This window comes from Microcaecilia unicolor, chromosome 6, assembly GCF_901765095.1.
Source record: "Microcaecilia unicolor chromosome 6, aMicUni1.1, whole genome shotgun sequence".
In the NCBI taxonomy this organism is placed as follows: Eukaryota; Metazoa; Chordata; class Amphibia; order Gymnophiona; family Siphonopidae; genus Microcaecilia; species Microcaecilia unicolor.
In genome coordinates, this window is record NC_044036.1 from 175,691,193 (window position 1) to 175,709,908 (window position 18,716).

Consider the following 18,716-nt stretch of genomic DNA (forward strand, 5'->3'; position numbering starts at 1 on the left):
AGGGTGCCCGGTTGGTGTCCTGGCATGTGAGGGAGACCAGTGCACTACGAATCCTGGCCCCTCCCACGAATAAATGTCTTGGAGTTATTCGTTTTTGAGCTGGGCGCTTTCATTTTCCATTATCGCTGAAAAACAAAAACGCCCAGCTCAAAAAAAGATAAATGTCCATGTTTTTCGAAAATACGGTTCGGTCCGCCCCTTCACGGACCCGTTCTCGGAGATAAATGCCCATGGAGATAGACGTTTCCATTCGATTATGCCCCTTCACGTATCATAATTCAAGCTATAAGACTGACATCTCTTTCCTATTTTTTTTATTCTGCATTGTTATTAAGTGTATTTTGAAAAAGGTATGTTTTTAGGGCTTTTTGGAAACAAATATATGTATCTTCAAGTCTTAGTAGTTTTGGAAGACTAGTACAAGAACAGTGCTGGGCAGACTTCTACGGTCTGTGCAGTGGCGTACCAAGAGGGGGCAGTGGGTGCGGTCCGCCCCAGGTAGCCTATCCGCTACGTTCGTTCTGTGCTCCCTCTGCCCCAGAACAGGTTACTTCCTGTTCCGTGGCAGAGGGAGCATGGAAACGAACGAAGCGGACAGGCGCGCGGCACCCCCCCCAGCGGCGTGCACCCGGGGGGGGGGGTTCTTTCACCGGGAGGTGTCCTTTCACCGGGGGAGGGGGGGTGCGCTGCACCGCAATCCGCCCTGGATGTCAACCCCCCTAGGAACGCCACTGGGTCTGTGCTCTGAGAATGGCAAGGACAAATCAAACTCGGGTATAAAGTATCACATAAAATGTGTTTATCTTGTTGGGCAGACTGGATGGACCGTACAGGTCTTTATCTGTTGTCATTTACTATGTTACCACATTACCATGTTACTTGTACGTTTTGAGAAGAAATCATGGTGCTTTATGACACTTTTTGGATGTTTTTCTCTTTCAAAAATGAGCTCCATAGTAGTTTTTATAGAAGAAAATAATTTGGTAGTTACTGTTAAGAAAATCTGATTGAAGGCTGACCAGGTACTTGTGTTAGCTTCTGGAAAGGACAAATCCTGGGATAAATGTAAATCAGAAGACTGAGCAGTGGCTGAATTATTTATCATTAAACAATTTGCCCAAAATTTAGAGACCTTGGAACTGAGAGCAACTGCTAATTCTTTTGCAGAAGGGGCCTTGGAGGAAGTCATAGAATTACCCAGTGACTGAAACTTTGTGAAAACTGAAAAACGTTTCCTGGGTTTATTATTAGAAGACTTGATCAATGAAGAATTGTAGGTCCTTTTAGCCAAGAGTAGGCCATGGCAATATTCCTTAATATGTTCCTTATACCTAGTATGTGTTGACAACGTACGCTGGCATCTCCAAAGTCTTTCTGAACACCTCACTTGTTGCTGTAGTAGCCATAAGTCATGTGAAGAATACAACAAAGAAAATGTTCCATTCAATGTGGAAACTCAAAAGAGTAAAACCTTTCTTCCCAAGGGAAATATTTCGTAGCCTGGTACAATCAATGGTACTAAGTCACCTAGACTACTGCAATGCACTCTATACTGGTTGTAAAGAACTAATCATCAAGAAGCTTCAAACAGCCCAAAATACTGCAGCCAGACTCATATTTGGTAAAACAAAATACGAGAGTGCCAAACCCTTAAGAGAGAAACTACATTGGCTTCCACTTAAAATTTATATTTATTAGTATTTCAATAATCACAAGCCAATACCACTTGAGAAGGAAAAAAGCATCCAAAGAGTACTAATTTACAAAGGAAAATAACACAATTTTCTTCAGAAAAAAAAAAAAAAAAAGAGAAAACATCTCCTTTTTAGATGCTTTAAAGTCCACAAATAGGGAGTCCAAGTATTCAAAATACTGGAGATATAAGGAAAAGAAATTAAACATTTCAAGTAAATTGTTACCAAAACTAAGACATCAGCATTCCAGACAAGGTATATATTCATTTACAGAGCTTTCTTAGATGTTAAAAAGGAACTTAAATGGGAAGGGTCAAAATACACATATTTGACATTCTGATAATTAACCAAACATTTGCAAGGATATTTTAAATAAAACGTTGCTCCTAATTGGAGAGTCTCTTGTTTCAACTGCAAAAACTTTTGCCTACGCTTCTGCGTATCTCTCGACAAATCCGGGAAAATCCGTGTTTGTAACCCTCTAAAGGTTTTTTCTTTCTTTAGGAAAAATTTCTTTAATATCCATGATTTGTCAGAGGTCAACGCCACAGTAGCAAGTAAAGTTGAAGCTGTAATTATTTCATTATCTGATCTTTCTAACAATGCAGATACATCTATTGCCTGATTACTTGGAAGTTGTTCATCTTTTTTACCCGGGATATAAAAAACCTGGGAAATAGGAGGGAGTTGATCTTCACCAATTTCCAAGACCTCTCTGAAGTAATTTCTTAACATTTCCCGTGGGGAAATCAGAGGCTGAGCAGGAAAATTTATAAAACGTAAATTATTATTTTTAAGATTGTTTTCAAGAAACTCCGATTTCCTCCTTTGGTTTACCAAATCTTTAACAATTGTTGTTTGCACAGATTGTATATATTGTAATTCTTTCTCAAAATTTTCAGTTTGTGAGGCCACAGTATTAAGTTTAATTTCTACTTCCTTCAATTTCCCATCCAATAAAACAATTTCTTCTGACATTTTTTTTGTCTGAGGGCATAAAGCCCTACCAAGTTCCACAATTAGATGCCAAAGATTGTCTAAAGTTACTTCAGTAGGTTTTTTGAAAGGAAATATATCTTCTGTCTCAGTGTGTATCGGACTTACATTCCCATTTGTTCCTACGGTCTCCTCAGTGGTTCTTCTCTGTATGGGAGCAGTTAAGGTGGGAGTTAACAAACTTCCCAAACCTTCCATCGAGGATAGAATAGCCTCCCGTTCCTCTCCGCTACCTGACCCTCCGGTCTTCGCGTCTGAGTGCGCACTCATCGGGGAACTGCTTCCAATTGGCTGAGGAGGCGGTTCTCTGCCGTCTGGGCTCAACGAAACTTCCAGCCCTGTGTTCGCTTCACTTTCTCCAGCTAGTGTGCGAACAAGCGGGCCACCCATTGACGGAACAACCATGCCTGCGGCTCTCTGCAAAAATGGTTCGATAGAACCAAGAGAAGGTACATTTCTCGGCTGCTGGGAGGCAGTCGCCGCAGCCCTTCCCCTCCTCTTAGGCATAACAACGATATTTTTTTTCAGGAAAAGGAGAGACGAAAAAACGCGTCCGTCCTAATCGGCGGCCATCTTGGACCCATTGGCTTCCACTTAAAGAACGTATTACGTTCAAGGTCTGCACCCTGGTTCATAAAATCATTTATGGAGATGCCCCGGTCTACATGTTAGACCTCATAGACTTACCACCCAGGAACACTAAAAGATCAGCACGCATATTCCTGAATCTCTACTTCCCCAGCTGCAAAGGACTAAAATACAAATTAACACATGCATCTAGCTTTTCCTACATAAGTACGCAGCTATGAAATGCATTACCACTAGACGTGAAAAAAATGGGTGACAACCAACTTTTGGAAATTATTGAAGACTTACCTTTTCAACAAGGCATACCGTAATGAACCATTTTTTTAACTTTAACGTATTATATGAACTTTAAGGCATTACCACTGTAACGTATTATATGAACTTTAACGCATTACCACTGTATCTATTACTCCAAATTTGATTTCTTTATACCTGTTTGCTTAATTCTACAATATCACTTATACTCTTTATGTAATACCACTTGTATCTTACTCTGGAATGGCGATCGCCATGACGGATCAATGTAAGCCACATTGAGCCTGCAAATAGGTGGGAAAATGTGGGATACAAATGCAACAAATAAATAAATAAGTCAAGATAGACCATAGCTGATGAATACCAACCAGTTTACTTAACCTTAACAGATTTTAAAGGTGCTATGTTATCCAACGCAGCTGACAACAATGAATTCCAAGCAGAAATCATTGAGAAAAGTGGTAAAGAAAGTGGTAAAAGAAATAGTGTGATAAGAGGATCAAGAGGAGATGGATCAATTGAGCCAAGATGTCTAGATAACGTAAATAGTTTATGTTCACAGATCAGCACTTTCATCTCCAGATCAAATGTAACTAAGAAGCTATCAGTTCAGGAGAACAACAGTAAGGAAAAATTAAAGAGATTCAACACAGTACTAGGAGTAGTGAGTACCAGATGAAGAGTATGTCCACCTGCATGAGGGGGCAGAAACATGTTGAGCGATATTTAGATCATTTATAAGAGACAAAATAATGTTTATCAATTGGGTGTGTTGGACAATCCATGTGGAAATTAAAATCCCCAAGTACTATAAAATTTTCAAATTTCATAGAGGTGGAGATGAAAGTTTTTGAGAAAGCTTCCCAGTGACTAGACCCTTGTGAAGGCAACAGGTATAGAACCAATAGATGTAAAGTAGGAGTAGTTTCAACATGAAACAGCAGTAACTCAGAGAACGGAAAATCATAAGAAGCAAACTCTATATCTATATCCCACCCTCTTTACCTGTATGTTTAGAGAAAGAAAAGGCAGAAAAACCTTCAAGAAAACATAGCTTCCTCACCCCTGTAGATCCAGGTTTCAACTAAACACAGGAAAGAAAAATAAACCATGATCCTTAATAAGATCTGCGACCAGCACAGTCTTAGCGCGAATAGAGTGAACATTTAAAAGACGTAAGGGAGCGGTTTAAGCATCAGTCAGGGAACCGAACGGGAGTTAGTGCATGGAGTTAGATATCTTACCTGGGACTGAACAAAAGGATGTTTCACTGGTAGTAATTGGTTTCCCAAAAATAATGGGACTATTGAAGACATTAAAAGGGAAAAAGCACAAAATGAAAATCTGAAACAAGAACAAATCCTGGGATAACTGCAAATCAGAAGTCTGGGCAGTGGCTATGAGGCCCTTTTACTAAGCCGTGTAGGTGCCTACGTGCACCCAACGCAGACCAAATTGGACTTACCGCCCGGTTACCGCATGGCCTTTACGGTAATTTCAATTTTGGCATGTGTCCGCTACGCGTGCCTGAAAAATATTTTTTATTTTCTGACGCACGGCAGCTATGCGCATCAAGTGGCATTTGATGTGCATAGACCATTACCACCCAGTTACCGCGTGAGACCTTACCGCTAGGTCAATGGCTTGCGGTAAAGTCACAGAGCCAATATGAACGATCAGCAGTTTTCATTTTACTGCACATCCATTTTTGGCAAAAAAAAAGGCATTTTTTGTAGGTGCACTAAAAAATAATTCTGCATGTGCCCAAAACATGCATTTACACTATCGCAGGCCATTTTTCAGCGCACCTTAGTAAAAGGACCCCTAAATTATTTATCATTAATCAATTTGCCCACAATTTAGAGACCTTGGAACTGAGAGCAAGAGTTAATTCTGTTACAGAAGAGGCCTTGGAGGAAGTCATACAATTATCCAGTGACTGAGATAGTGATAGTGTAAGCTAGGGGGTCACACCTCAGAAGTTGGGTAAAGCAGAGACAGACATGGAGAAAATGTCATGTCCAGTTTCATCATGCGGGGTGCGCAGAAAGATGGGTAAAAGCAGAGAGAGACATGGAGAAAATGTTACTTTCATTTTTGTCATGCTGGACAAGTAGGAAGATGGGTAAAAGCAGAGAGAGACATAGAGAAAACGTTACTTTCATTTTTGTCATGCTGGACAAGTAGGAAGATGGGTAAAAGCAAAGAGACAGATGGAGAAAATCTGTGTGCTTGGAAATTCTTCCCTGTGGTCACCAAAGTGAAGAAAGGGTGGAGACACTAATGTACAAGAAAAGAAAACAAGTGAACACTCCTCATCCTGTCCCCAAAGCCACAATAGCCAGCAGCCAACCATGTTTGTAATGCAAGTGCACAGCATCTTCCAGGTTATCTAAAATCTTACAAACCCAGTATTATTTATTTATTTGTTATATTTGTATCCCACATTTCCCCACCTATTTGTAGGCTCAATGTGGCTTACATAGTACTGGAGAGGCGTTTGCAGACTCCGGTGTGAACAAATACAATGTGATGTTGTGTTAAGATAAAGTTCATTCTGTTTCTGAGTCTGACGTCCTGCACGTACAACGTGCAGCGACGTCAGACTCAGAAGAAACTTTCAGCGCCAGCTTTGCAGACTGCAGTGGAAGAGATGAAAGGACCTCGGCTTGGCTGGTGGGGGTTGGGGGTCCCCCGCCAGCTGACGGAATTCTTTTAAAGGCAGCCGGCAGCGGCAGGAGGAAGCGGACCTCGGCTGGCGGGGGTTGGGGTCCCCTGCCAGCGAAGGTAGGCGACAGCAACGGCGGGGGGAGATTGGCAATGGCAGCGGCTGGGGGGAGGGGGATCGGCAATGGCAGCGGGGGGGGGCTATAATGTGCCCCCTCACTCTGGCCCTGGCCCCCCCTACCGCCGCAGTTCAGATACGCCCCTGCAATAGCCAGGAACTTCCAGGGGCACTGAAGGTGTAGTGATCCTGCCTCTATCAGTGAGGTTGCCACTAGTAGATGGACAGTAATATCAAAAAGCACATAGGCAGGACACCTTAGCTATGGGTTATCTTCACATAGAGGAGAATAACTATACAACAGTTGACAAAAAGTACTATCATAGTGAAAACTCTAAATCTGCTCACAAATTATTTTCCTTTAAAAGCATATTCACATTAATGCAGGTGAAAATATCATTGGCAAATTTTAACATGACACTGCTCATGCACTTTCGCTTTGAAAACTGGTACAATATTGGCAGATGAGAAGTATCCAAAGGTGTTGTCTCTATGTGGGCAGCCTGAGAAGTGCCTGCATATTTGAAATAGCTTGAAATTTGGGTGACGTATGAATTATGAAGGATGCTGCATATTACATGCACCTACCGTTTTTCCAGTAGCTGTTGAATGGTGAGATATGCCCAAAGTCTCTCAGTGAAGTCTCCAAAGATGTAGTCCGGCTCTGGAAGCGGGTCTTGGACATCAATGCTATCCGTAAACAATATGTCATTATCTGCCTGTTAACAATTTAAATATATTAGTAAACTGAAAAAAATGTACTATTAGTTAAAAAGCCTTTATTTTTAAATTAATTGGTTCAGGAACCGAATGGAAAAAAAAAAAAAAAAGAATATTTTTCTGTTGCAATTGAAGGCATGTGGCCTTGTGGCCAATGTTCCAGTAAAATCGTCTATAGTGGCTGCAATACTACAGACACAGGGGCTGTTTGAGGGAATTCTGCAATGGATGATTGTTAATCGCTTGCGGTAAAATGTAGGGAATACAGAAGTATTTTTGTCTCTTCTGAGGCCTCCATGAGTTTTCCTCAACCATTTCCCTGGCTGGGGTTTCTAGTGCAATATCTGGTACTGTGAAAAATGTGGGTATCCTTTTGGATACCCAAATGACGTTCAAGTCTCAAGTTCAAGCACTAGTTAGAAATTCAAATTTTCGACTATAACTGTTGAGTAAGCTCAAATTTTTACTACCTAGAATTGATATGATCTTTAGTGTTTTGGACTATTGAAATATTGTGCATTTAGGCCTTCCTAATTCTTGTTTGCAGGTATTACAGATGGTCCAAAACTCAGCTGCCCAATTGGTGACTGGACTTGCATGGTTTGATCATGTATCACCTGTGGTGTGATAATTGCGCTGGCTACCTGTGACACAGCGGATCAAATTCAAATTGTTGTTACTGGTCCATCAGGGTTTATATCATGACTCTCCCTTTTATTTGTGTACTGTTTTCCAGGACTATGTACCATCAAGGGTGTTGCGTTCAGCTGATGCTGGTCTACTTGTAATATCAGACCTGAGGCGTCTGTGATTACAACTCAATATATATTTCAATTTATTTTCTTACAGCATGTTTGTTGGTTCAACCAACACACTTAGCCACATGCTCCTTATTCTCAATTCACAACTCATATCATGTTTATGTATATTAATACTTATTCATTTTTGTCTATCTCATTCTCTGTAACCCAATAAAGATGCCCAATTGGTACAAAACTATTGACCAATATCCCTCTTAAATATCAAATTTAAATTATAAGCAAAATACTATCTAATAGGCTACAATCATTGGCAAAATCATCTCACTCAATCAGATTGGCTTTATGCCAGGTAAACTCATTAAGCTATTTTTTCATCTATCAGACATTGCAAAATTGGCACTGTACACTGTCATTACACTTTCATTAGATGCTGAGAAGGCCTTTGATAGGGTGGAATGCCCGTATCTTTTCTACGTATTGCAATGGTTCGGAGCTCATCCCTTATTTATTGAAAAAATAATAGTATTACATTTGAATCCAAAAGCTCGTATTCTGGCAAATTATCATCTCTCAGATCCCATCCACTTACAAAGGGGGTCCAGCAAGGTTGCCCCTTTCTCCCTATCTATTCAATTTACCACTTGAGCCACTCTTCATAGCAATCAGATCTCATCCTCAAACAACAGAACTCTTCTGTAGATAAACTTAATAAACGGTTACAGCATATGCAGACAATGAATTGCTATATGATTCTAAGTAGAGGAGTGTGGTAGCCGTGTTAGTCCACTCTTAAGGTTATCAATAGAAATCAAACAAAATAAAACATGGAAAAGAAAATAAGATGATACCTTTTTTATTGGACATAACTTAATACATTTCTTGATTAGCTTTCGAAGGTTCCTCAGATCTGAGGAAGAAGGGCAACCTTCGAAAGCTAATCAAGAAATGTATTAAGTTATGGCCAATAAAAAAGGTATCATCTTATTTTCTTTTCCATGTTTTATTTTGTTTGATTTCTATTGATAACTATATGATTCTAAAAATTCCTTTTCAACATTCTCGGGTTATAAGATAAATCAATGAAAAACTGAAGCACTTTCCCTAAATATCCATGCATACTCTAACCTAGTATGTCCTTTTGGCCTTATCTGAGCCTCTTCAAAAATTAGATATCTTGGCATTGATCTTTAGTCTGCTGTCTTCAGATACTATCAAATACAATAGTGAGGTTGTCATAAAATCCTTAATTCAAACCTGGCATCCCCTACATCTTTCCTGGTGGGGGAGACTAGAGACTATTAAAATGATGACCACCCCTAAGGTGTTATTTTCCAATCCCTTTTACAAACAATTAGAAAAAATTTTCTCTTTCTTTCGTTGGAAAGCCACCCCCCCCCCCCCTCTCATAGAATTAATAAAACTGAAAGCTCCCAAAGAAAAAGCATGGGATACTATTCCCAGATTTCTTTATTTACAATAAAGGCTTTATTCTACAACACAGCTGCTATTGATTATCTGATAAAAATGATTATTCTCCTTTATGGCTAGATTTAGAACAATCCTTACTTGAAGCCTTAACCTCACAACTTATCCCTGCAATGACTCTCGCTCAGGCAAAAAAAAAATTGCTCCTTATTAATACTTACGACTGTTTGCTAGAGTTAGACAGTAACATATATAGTAACATAGTAAATGACGGCAAATAAAGATCTGTACGGTCCATTCAGTCTGCCCAACAAGATAAACTCATTTTACATGGTATGTGATACTTTATACCCGAGTTTGATTTGTCCTTGCCAATCTCAGGGCACAGACTGTAGAAGTCTGCCCAGCAGTGTTCTTGTACTAGTCTTCCAAAACTACTAAGACTTCAAGATACATATATTTGTGTCCGAAAAGCCCTAAAAACATACCTTTTTCAAAATGCATTTAATAACAATGCAGAATAAAGAAAAAAAATAGGAAAGAGATGTCAGTCTTATAGCTTGAATTATGATACATGATAAGCTTGTTGTTATTTAGGATTATTAGTTTGTTACTAATTATTGTATGTTTGATTTGCTGTGCTTTCCTATCAGTTATTGGATTTCCTAGATGTTATTATGAGTGTTTTTATATGTTTTAAATATTTTTCTTTTATGTAAACCGTTCTGTTTTGCTAGCAATAAGTAACGGTATAGTAAATAATAAACGATAAATGATAAGTTCTGAAGCTAACATCGAAGCCCCTTAAAATTTACACTCCGGCCCATCCATATCTATTCAGTCACAATCAGGGCATAGACCATAGAAGTCTGCTATCCTTTCACTAATTCCATTCACACAGTTTTATGGTTTTAATTCTAACATTTGAGTAAACAATTCAGTCATTATCTGGAAAGACTGGGATGAAAAAGGTATATGGACGTTATAGGACATTTGTAATGAGGACAATAAAATATTGCTTTCTCACAGCTTCAATCTAAATACACTCTTTCTCCAAATTATTACTTGAAATGGCTATAAATAAGACACTGCATAAAGAAGACAAATATTCTTCATGTTTTAAGCTATGTCCCTGACATTCTTGTGAAAGCCCTATGGTCCATTGGACATATTGCAACTTCAAAATATAAAATTCTTCTATCTCATCACTACAAGAATGCTACATCTGTACAGAAGATCTTTGGAAAAACTTCTGGTTCACCACCTTGAGGTCACTTTCTTCAACCAATTCTCTCCAATCAATGTTCTTTTTATATCATAAAGCATTATAGACTCCTAGAAAGTTACATTTAGCTGGTCTTACACCAAATAAATGCTGTTGGCATTGTAATACTCAAGTTGGTACTCTTTTACATATGATATATGAATGTGTTGAAATACGTGCCATTGGACTGCTCAAGACATGCTTGAAGTGCTTGAATCGATTTGGAGGGGAGCTGCTCTACAAACCTTGAAATCACTGCAGGTGGCACAGAATTCTGCAGCATGCCTAATTATTCATACTTCTAGGTTTGAGCACACTTCTCCAGTGCTAGCTTGATGCAATTGAAATGCGAATCCATTTTACGATCTTGACTTTGGTTTTCATGGTTTTGAAGAATGAAGCTGTTTTACAACTACTTTGAAAATCTATAAACCTGTGAAAGCTTTAAGATCTGCAGATAAAAACCCTCATCCACACCCTTGTCACCTCTCGTTTAGACTACTGCAATCTGCTTCTTGCTGGCCTCCCACTTAGTCACCTCTCCCCTCTCCAGTCGGTTCAAAACTCTGCTACCCGTCTCGTCTTCCGCCAGGGTCGCTTTACTCATACTACCCCTCTCCTCAAGTCACTTCACTGGCTCCCTATCCGTTTTCGCATCCTGTTCAAACTTCTTCTTCTAACCTATAAATGTACTCACTCTGCTGCTCCCCAGTATCTCTCCACACTCGTCATTCCCTACACCCCTTCCCGTGCACTCCGCTCCATGGATAAATCCTTATCTGTTCTCTTCTCCACTACTGCCAACTCCAGACTTCGCGCCTTCTGTCTCGCTGCACCCTACGCCTAGAATAAACTTCCTGAGCCCCTACGTCTTGCCCCTTCCTTGGCCACCTTTAAATCTAGATTGAAAGCCCACCTCTTTAACATTGCTTTTGACTCGTAACCACTTGTAACCACTCGCCTCCACCTACCCCCCTCTCCTCCTTCCTGTACACATAATTGATTGATTTGCTTACTTTATTTTTTGTCTATTAGATTGTAAGCTCTTTGAGCAGGGACTGTCTTTCTTCTATGTTTGTGCAGCGCTGCGTACGCCTTGTAGCGCTATAGAAATGCTAAATAGTAGTAGTAGCAGATAAATATTGTCACGTAGGTGAGGGTTTCCTTGTTTGTGCTCACCTCGCCCTCTGGTGGCCAGAACCAGTGGCTGCTATGGACTGTCACATGTTCCAGATTTCAGCCCAATCAGGTACAGATCTTCCAGGCTGCCAAACTTGCTTTTCTTGTTTGTACCTGAACAGCACCCGTAGTTGCCTTGTCATTCCTGCAGCTGAACTTCAATTGCTGATGGGCTTTATTAGCCATCTGGAAGCTTCTGGGTTTGCCTTTGCATTGTCTAAGGTCCCTGGTATGTTTGGGTGCTGTTGCACTTCTGCCTAGTCTGGTTTCTTGTATTAGTTTCTTGTTTGTTTCTAGTTAGTTTGTGTGTAGTTTAGCTTAGGTTCATTGCTTGTTTCCTTGCCTTGTTTCTTGTTTATATTTCTGTGTTTAGTTTCTGTTTGTCTGTGTTCAGTGGCTACCTGGCAGTTTTCAGTTCTGTCTCTTGTCTGTCAGTGTTTGTTCCCTGTTTTAGTGGCTGCTTGCAGCTTTCAGTTCTGTCTCTTGTCTGTCAGTGTTTGTTCCTTGTTTCAGTGGCTGCTTGCAGCTTCCAGTTCCTGCCCTGTCCTGTAAGTCCTGCCAGCCGCCTGCAGCTAGGGGCTCAACTCCTGGGGAAGGGCGGCTAAGTGCAGGTGAAGTCTAGCTGTTCCTGTCTGAGTTTTGTCTTGTCCCTGGTGTGGGGTGGTTTTGCCTGCCACTGCCACTCCTCGGCAGTGGCCCAAGGGCTCACAAACCTAGTTTTTGCCTTGAGAGCCTGACAAATATTTGCTTGAGGTTCCAATTTTTCATGTAGTCAGTCTATTTGGTTTAAGATCTTTCACTTTTCAAGTTAAGGGCCCTAGATTATTACCACTGGAACTCAGTAAAATTGATTCATTTCTACTTTTTAGGAAGCAGCTTAAAGCATTCTTATTCCAGAAGGTTTTTTCATAATTATGTTTCATTGTTTCATAATTATATTTGAGTTGTGAGCAGGTTCTCATTTAATTTTAGTTTCCTGTTTTATTGCTTTATTGTTTTGTAGTGTCATTAAGTGAATTTTGTGTATATGTCATGTTGTTTTATATTGTATCCTTTCTTGTGATTTTGATTATGTACATTGGAAGTTGTGATCTTCCGTGGACTGTAAATAAACCATAAAAGCTCTGCAAGATATTCATGGCCTGCTATATCCCGCACAACCTGAAACCACAGCACAGAACACCACTCCCTGTGGGAATAAAAAGACTGAGATGTAGGAGCACCAAACCTAAGACCAGTGCTAAGAGGTTCATAGATGATGCTTGGCATTTAAGCTACAGTACATCTGTTTTGAATGTGATAACACTTTTAGGAAATATTTCAAAACATTTTATGTGGTAAACTGTTGAAGGGAGTGGTCTTTCCTTAAGAAATCCATGCCTACTGAGCTGTCTTTGATCTTCTCTATAATTTATTTCATATATGTGAAGGTGTATTCCTGTTCCTAATTTTTATATCATTGCTTTAATTTCCCACCATAGCATCTGTCTTTACATTTTTTGTACTGAATCATATAAACCACATTATGTGCGGGCAAAGTAATTCGAAGAGTTCATAATCATGCTCCTTTCTATATGCTGTATATATGAACTGAAGCAACAACTGTGAAGAGGGATGCTTCACCAAAGAAACATGCAGAAAAATTTAAGGAGAAGAATAAACTTTCAAAATCAAGCATACTACAGAGAGCAAAGTGACTCCAATAGATAAATATATCTCAAGCAAAGACCACACCCTTAATAACCTCACAATCAGAGTACTTAAATTCAGATTACTCAACAATACAAAATATTTGAAAGTCACATGACCAAATACTTTGGAACAAAAACAAAAAGGCTTAATAAGGACATTGGTGTTCTCCCATTGTCAGATATAGGTCTTATACAGTGCTTTTTTTGTGCCGGTACGCAACGGTACGGCGTACCGGCACCTTTTTCTCCTCCTCCCCTCCCATTACTTCCAGCGATTCTCCGCCTCTCTCCTGCCCTCCCATCAACATGCAGCGATTTTTCCGTCCCTCCCCTGCCCTCACCTCTCTCATATCCAGCGATTCTTCGTCCCCCAGCGTCCTCCTTCACTGCCTGCCAGCCAGTCGGACTCAGAAGCGAACGGTGCAGGCAGCGATTGGCTGGCAGCGTCGTAGCTTCCCTCTGCAAGTCCCGCCTATGCGTAACAGGAAGTTGTAGGCGGGACTTGCAGAGGGAAGCTACGACGCTGCCAGCCAATCGCTGCCTGCATCGTTCGCTTCTGAGTCCGACGCTGGCTGGCAGGCAGTGAAGGAGGACGCTGGGGGACGAAGAATCGCTGGATATGGGAGAGGTGAGGGCAGGGGAGGGATGGAAAAATCGCTGCACGTCGATGGGAAGGCAGGGGAGAGGTGGAGAATCGCTGGAAATAATGGGAGGGAAGGGCAGGGAGAGAGAATTGCTGGAAATCAATGGGATGGGAGGGAAGGGCAGGGGAGAGAGAATTGCTGGACGGGATGGGAGGGAAGGGCAGGGGAGAGAGAATTGCTGGAAATCAATGGGATGGGAGGGAAGGGCAGGGGAGAGAGAATTGCTGGGACATGGGATGGAGGGAAGGGCAGGGGAGAGAGAATTGCTGGACATGGGAAGGGCAAGGGGAGAGAGAATTGCTGGACATGGGATGGGAGGGAAGGGCAGGGAGAGAGAATTGCTGGACATGGGAAGGGAAGGGCAAGAGAGAGAGAATTGCTGGACATGGGAGGGAAGGGCAGGGGAGAGAGAATTGCTGAACATAGGATGGGATGGGAGGGAAGGGCAAGGGAGAGAGAATTGCTGGACATGGGATGGGAGGGAAGGGCAGGGGAGAGAGAATTGCTGGACATTGATGGGAGGGCAGGGATGAGATAATTGCTGGACATGGAGGGGAGGGCAGGGAAGATAGAATTGCTGGACATGGAGGGGAGAGAGGAGAATCGCTGGACGGGGAGGGGAGGACAGGGAAGAGAGAATTGCTGGACATGGAGGGGAGAGAGGAGAATCGCTGGACAGGGAGGGAGGGCAGGGAAGAGAGAATTGCTGGACATGGAGGGGAGAGAGGAGAATCGCTGGCGGGGAGGGGAGGACAGGGAAGAGAGAAGTGCTGGACATGGAGGGGAGAGAGGAGAATCGCTGGACAGGGAGGGGAGGACAGGGAAGAGAGAATTGCTGGACATGGATGAGAGGGGAGAGAGGAGAAATGCTAGAAATGGATGGAGAGGAGAGCAGGAGATAGAGGAGAATTGCTGGACATGGATGGATGGAGGAGTTGGCTAAGAGAGAGGAGAAATGCTGACTTGGATGGAGGAGAGGGGAGAGAGAATTATGCTTTATATGGAGACAGAGGAGGGAAGAGAGATGAGAAATGCTGGACATGAATGGAGGGGAGGAAAGAAAAAAGAAGATGCGCATGGATGGAGATGAGGGAAAGGGAAGAGGAGAAAAACTGCACATGGATGGAGAAATAGGCAAAAGCTGGATCCATGTTATACCTCCACCAGTCAATTCCATGGAGGAGGACCCAGCTTTTACTTATGGATGCAGGGCAACAAAAGAAGAAGAAAGGAGGAAAGTAAAGAAATAAATGGAAAGGAAGCCTGGAACGGAGTTAAGAGAACAGATAGAGAGCAGCAGAATCAGAGACTGGGACCAATATGGATAGAAAAACAAAGTCACCAGACAACAAAGGTAGAAAAAAATCATTTTATTTTCATTTTAGTGTTTGGAATTTGTCTTATTTTGCACTGGGTATACTGGAGCTGTAACAGCTTACAGAAATTATTTATAATGAAAAAAAATCACATTATTTTTTTCTCCTATACTAGTATAATATTTTCAATGATGTCTGTTTATATGCGCCATGGCTGGTATAAGGAGTGTGGCTAATGTGGGTGTGGCTATAATAGGGGCGGTGCCATGTGTGGTGACCCCGCCCACAATGAGTACTGGCACCTTTTTTTCTACAAAAAAAGCACTGGTCTTATATAAAGAACTACTGGCTCTGTCTCCTTTGTCAGACATCAACTGCTCCCCTCCCACCCATCATCTTTCCAGAGCTGTCATTTTAATGAAGCCTGTAACTGTCACGTTCCTCACCTGTTCGGCGCTCCCCCCGACTGGGATCAGCCACGGGCTCCTCAGAAAGGGAGGAGGATCAGGCTTAGGAAGGTTTGGTTCGGTTTCCTAAGCCTGGCAGCCATCATCTAGCTTGGAGCAAGACCACGGCCATCTTGGTTAACTCAGAGGAATCAGCCATGTTTCGGTTTTCCTAGTCCACCAGCCGTCATCCGACTTGGAGCAAGGGCAGCAGCTATCTTGGCTAGCTCAGGAGAGGGCAGCCATCTTGTAGCAATGAGAACAGGAAGGAACTCCATATTTGGTCTTGGGAGGATCTCCTATGGTGGCAGCCATGTTGGATACAGCTGAGTATGGTTGACTCAGATCGCTTCTCTATTTAAAGCCCTGCCTTCAGCCCTTCTGTGCTTCGGCTACTATTCTGTTCCAGGGTAGCTGCAGTGCTCGTGGATCTGGTGTCTGTATTCTTGGTTCTGGACTTTACTACTTGTTCCTGATTATCCTTGTTTGCTGCCAGCCCTGACTACTGCTTGTTCTGACTATCCTAGTTTGCTGCCAGCCTTGAATACTGCTTGTTTCTGACCATCTCTGCTTGCTCCTGCCTTTCTCATCAGGCCAGTCTGCCGACCCCTGGGGTTCCTGAAGTCCCGTTGGCCGCCTGCAGCTGGGGGCTCACTTCCAGTGAACGGCGGTCGCCGCGGGTGAACTTAGTGGTTGTCCGGCTATCCTTTGGAGGCCAGTGGGTTTCTCCGCCTCCAGCAGGACCCAAGGGCTCACAGTATTCGAAATGAGACAGTAACTTTCTAACCTGTGCAAACACACTTCTGCTTAACTGATTCTGGACTGCTTAACCCTGGTATAATTGTGTTGTTTCTTCACTGACTTGATGAAGGTAACACATATCCTGAAAACTATCACAGATATTTGAATTAATAAAAAGCTGCTATTTATAACTTGTTTGATGACAATGAGGGCATAATCAAACAGGAACGCCTATGTGTAAGAACGTCCATCTCTGAGAACGGGTCTGTGAAGGGGCGGGCCGAACTGTATTTTCGAAAAAAATGGACGTCCATCTTTTTTTCGAAAATACATTGGATTAGGGTGTTTTTTTGAGCTGGGCGTTTTTGTTTTTTAGCGATAATCGAAACCGAAGCAGCCCATCTCAAAAACGACCAAATCCAAGGCATTTGGTCGTGGGAGGGGCCAGCATTCATAGTGCACTGGTCCCCCTGAGATGCCTCTATGCCAGCCTCAAATATCATACCTAGCGCCATGACAGCAGTATGCAGGTCCCCAGAGCAATTTTAGTTTAGTTGTACTGCTGCGGGACCATGCAGAGAGGAAAAATCGAAAGAAAAAAAAAAACAAGCAAGCAAGTGCAGTCAGGGACCTCCAAATTAAACCAATAGTAAAAGGGGGAATCAACCAGCACCTTCTGATTACAAGCTCAGTGCTCTAGCCAGTGCACTACGTTATTCAGGTGTGTAGACAGCCTTCCCTTTCCATTAAGTCCCTCCAAGTTTCTGTCAGCCAATCACAGCTCCTTTAGCTGACATCAGTGTCAGCTAAACAGCTGTGATTGGCTGACAGAAACTTGGAGGGACTTAATGGAAAGGGAAGGACATCTAAACTACTGGATATCGTGGTGCACTGGCTAGAGCACTGAGCTTGTAATCAGAAGGTTGCTGTTTCAAATCCAAATCCTTTTACTATCGTGGTAATTTAGACGTCCCTGACTGCACTTGCTTGGTTTTTTTTTCTTCCGATTTTCCTCTCTGCATGGGTCCCGCGCAGCACCAACTAAACTAAAATTACTTCAGGGACCTGCATACTGCTGTCATGGAGCTGGGTATGACATTTGAAGCTGGCTTACAAGTTGGAAAAAAAAGTGTTTAACGTTCGTTTTTTTTTTTGGTGGGAGGGGGTTAGTGACCACTGGGGGAGTCAGGGGAGGTCATCCCCGGTTCCCTCCGGTGGTCTTCTGGTCATTTAGGGCACTTTTTTGGGACATGTTCGTGAAAAAAACGGGTCCAACAAAAGTGACCTAAATTCTCTCTAAAAACGCCTTTCTTTTTTCCATTATCGGCCGAGCACGCACATCTCTGCTCTGCCGATAACCACGCCTCAGTCCCGCCTTCACCATGCCTCCGACACGCCCCCATCAACATTATTCGTTCCCCCAACAGAGTGCAGTTGGAAACACCCAAAATCAGCTTTTGATTATACCGATTTGGGCAACCCCCCGTGAGAAAGACGTCCATGTCCCGATTTAGGTCGGAATATAGGCGTTTTTCACTTTTGATTATAAGCAGGATAGGCAACTAAAACACTTTACTTTCATTTCATTTTCAAATCTAGAATACAGTTTAAAAAAACACTATGGATGCCTTGATTTCATATAAATTGGTATATTTGAAATAAGAACCCTGTAGAATACTTACTCCCTGAGCTTTCACACCTGTAGTAAACTCGTTGAGATCGTTGTCGGTGATCCGTCCTGCCACCACAATTTCAGACCCATCATAGTAATTTCTAAAATTGTTCTGGGTTAATCAGCAACTGTATTTTCTGGGTATTGCATTTCCATGTCAAGGAGCATGGGATTAGCAACTTCATCATAGAAACCCTTTAGCAGTTTAAACGAGAAAACAAAGAATAAATAAGCATGTATTTATTTATTAATTCTCTTATTTAAACAGTTATTCTTATTTCTTCTGAATAATAACTATTAAGTTGTACTCCCTAGTACTTGGAAAGAGGGGAATAATATGGATGACATGCATTCCAGAGAGTTCTCTTTTACTCTTTATTAGGTGAAGGGAGGGTGATTGACAAGTACCTGGGGGCATGACTGAGTGTTTCATAGAAGCCAACTTCTGAAAATGATTGGGCATGCTGAAATCATGAACACAATACAAATTACACCCCTGCCCCAACCTAAAACAAAAAAAGAAAGCATGGAAGGGCATA

The 18,716-nt window shown here is 42.0% G+C and overlaps 1 protein-coding gene across 1 annotated transcript in view; it reads right to left on the bottom strand.

Annotated features, from left to right (window-relative positions):
- LOC115472989 (inter-alpha-trypsin inhibitor heavy chain H3-like) overlaps positions 1-18,716 on the bottom strand; it is a 179,587-nt gene that overhangs the window by 58,825 nt on the left and 102,046 nt on the right. Inside the window, 3 exon segments of the mRNA XM_030207558.1 lie at positions 6,907-7,037; positions 18,188-18,297; positions 18,300-18,372. Of these exon segments, the coding sequence (XP_030063418.1) occupies positions 6,907-7,037; positions 18,188-18,297; positions 18,300-18,372 (314 nt within the window).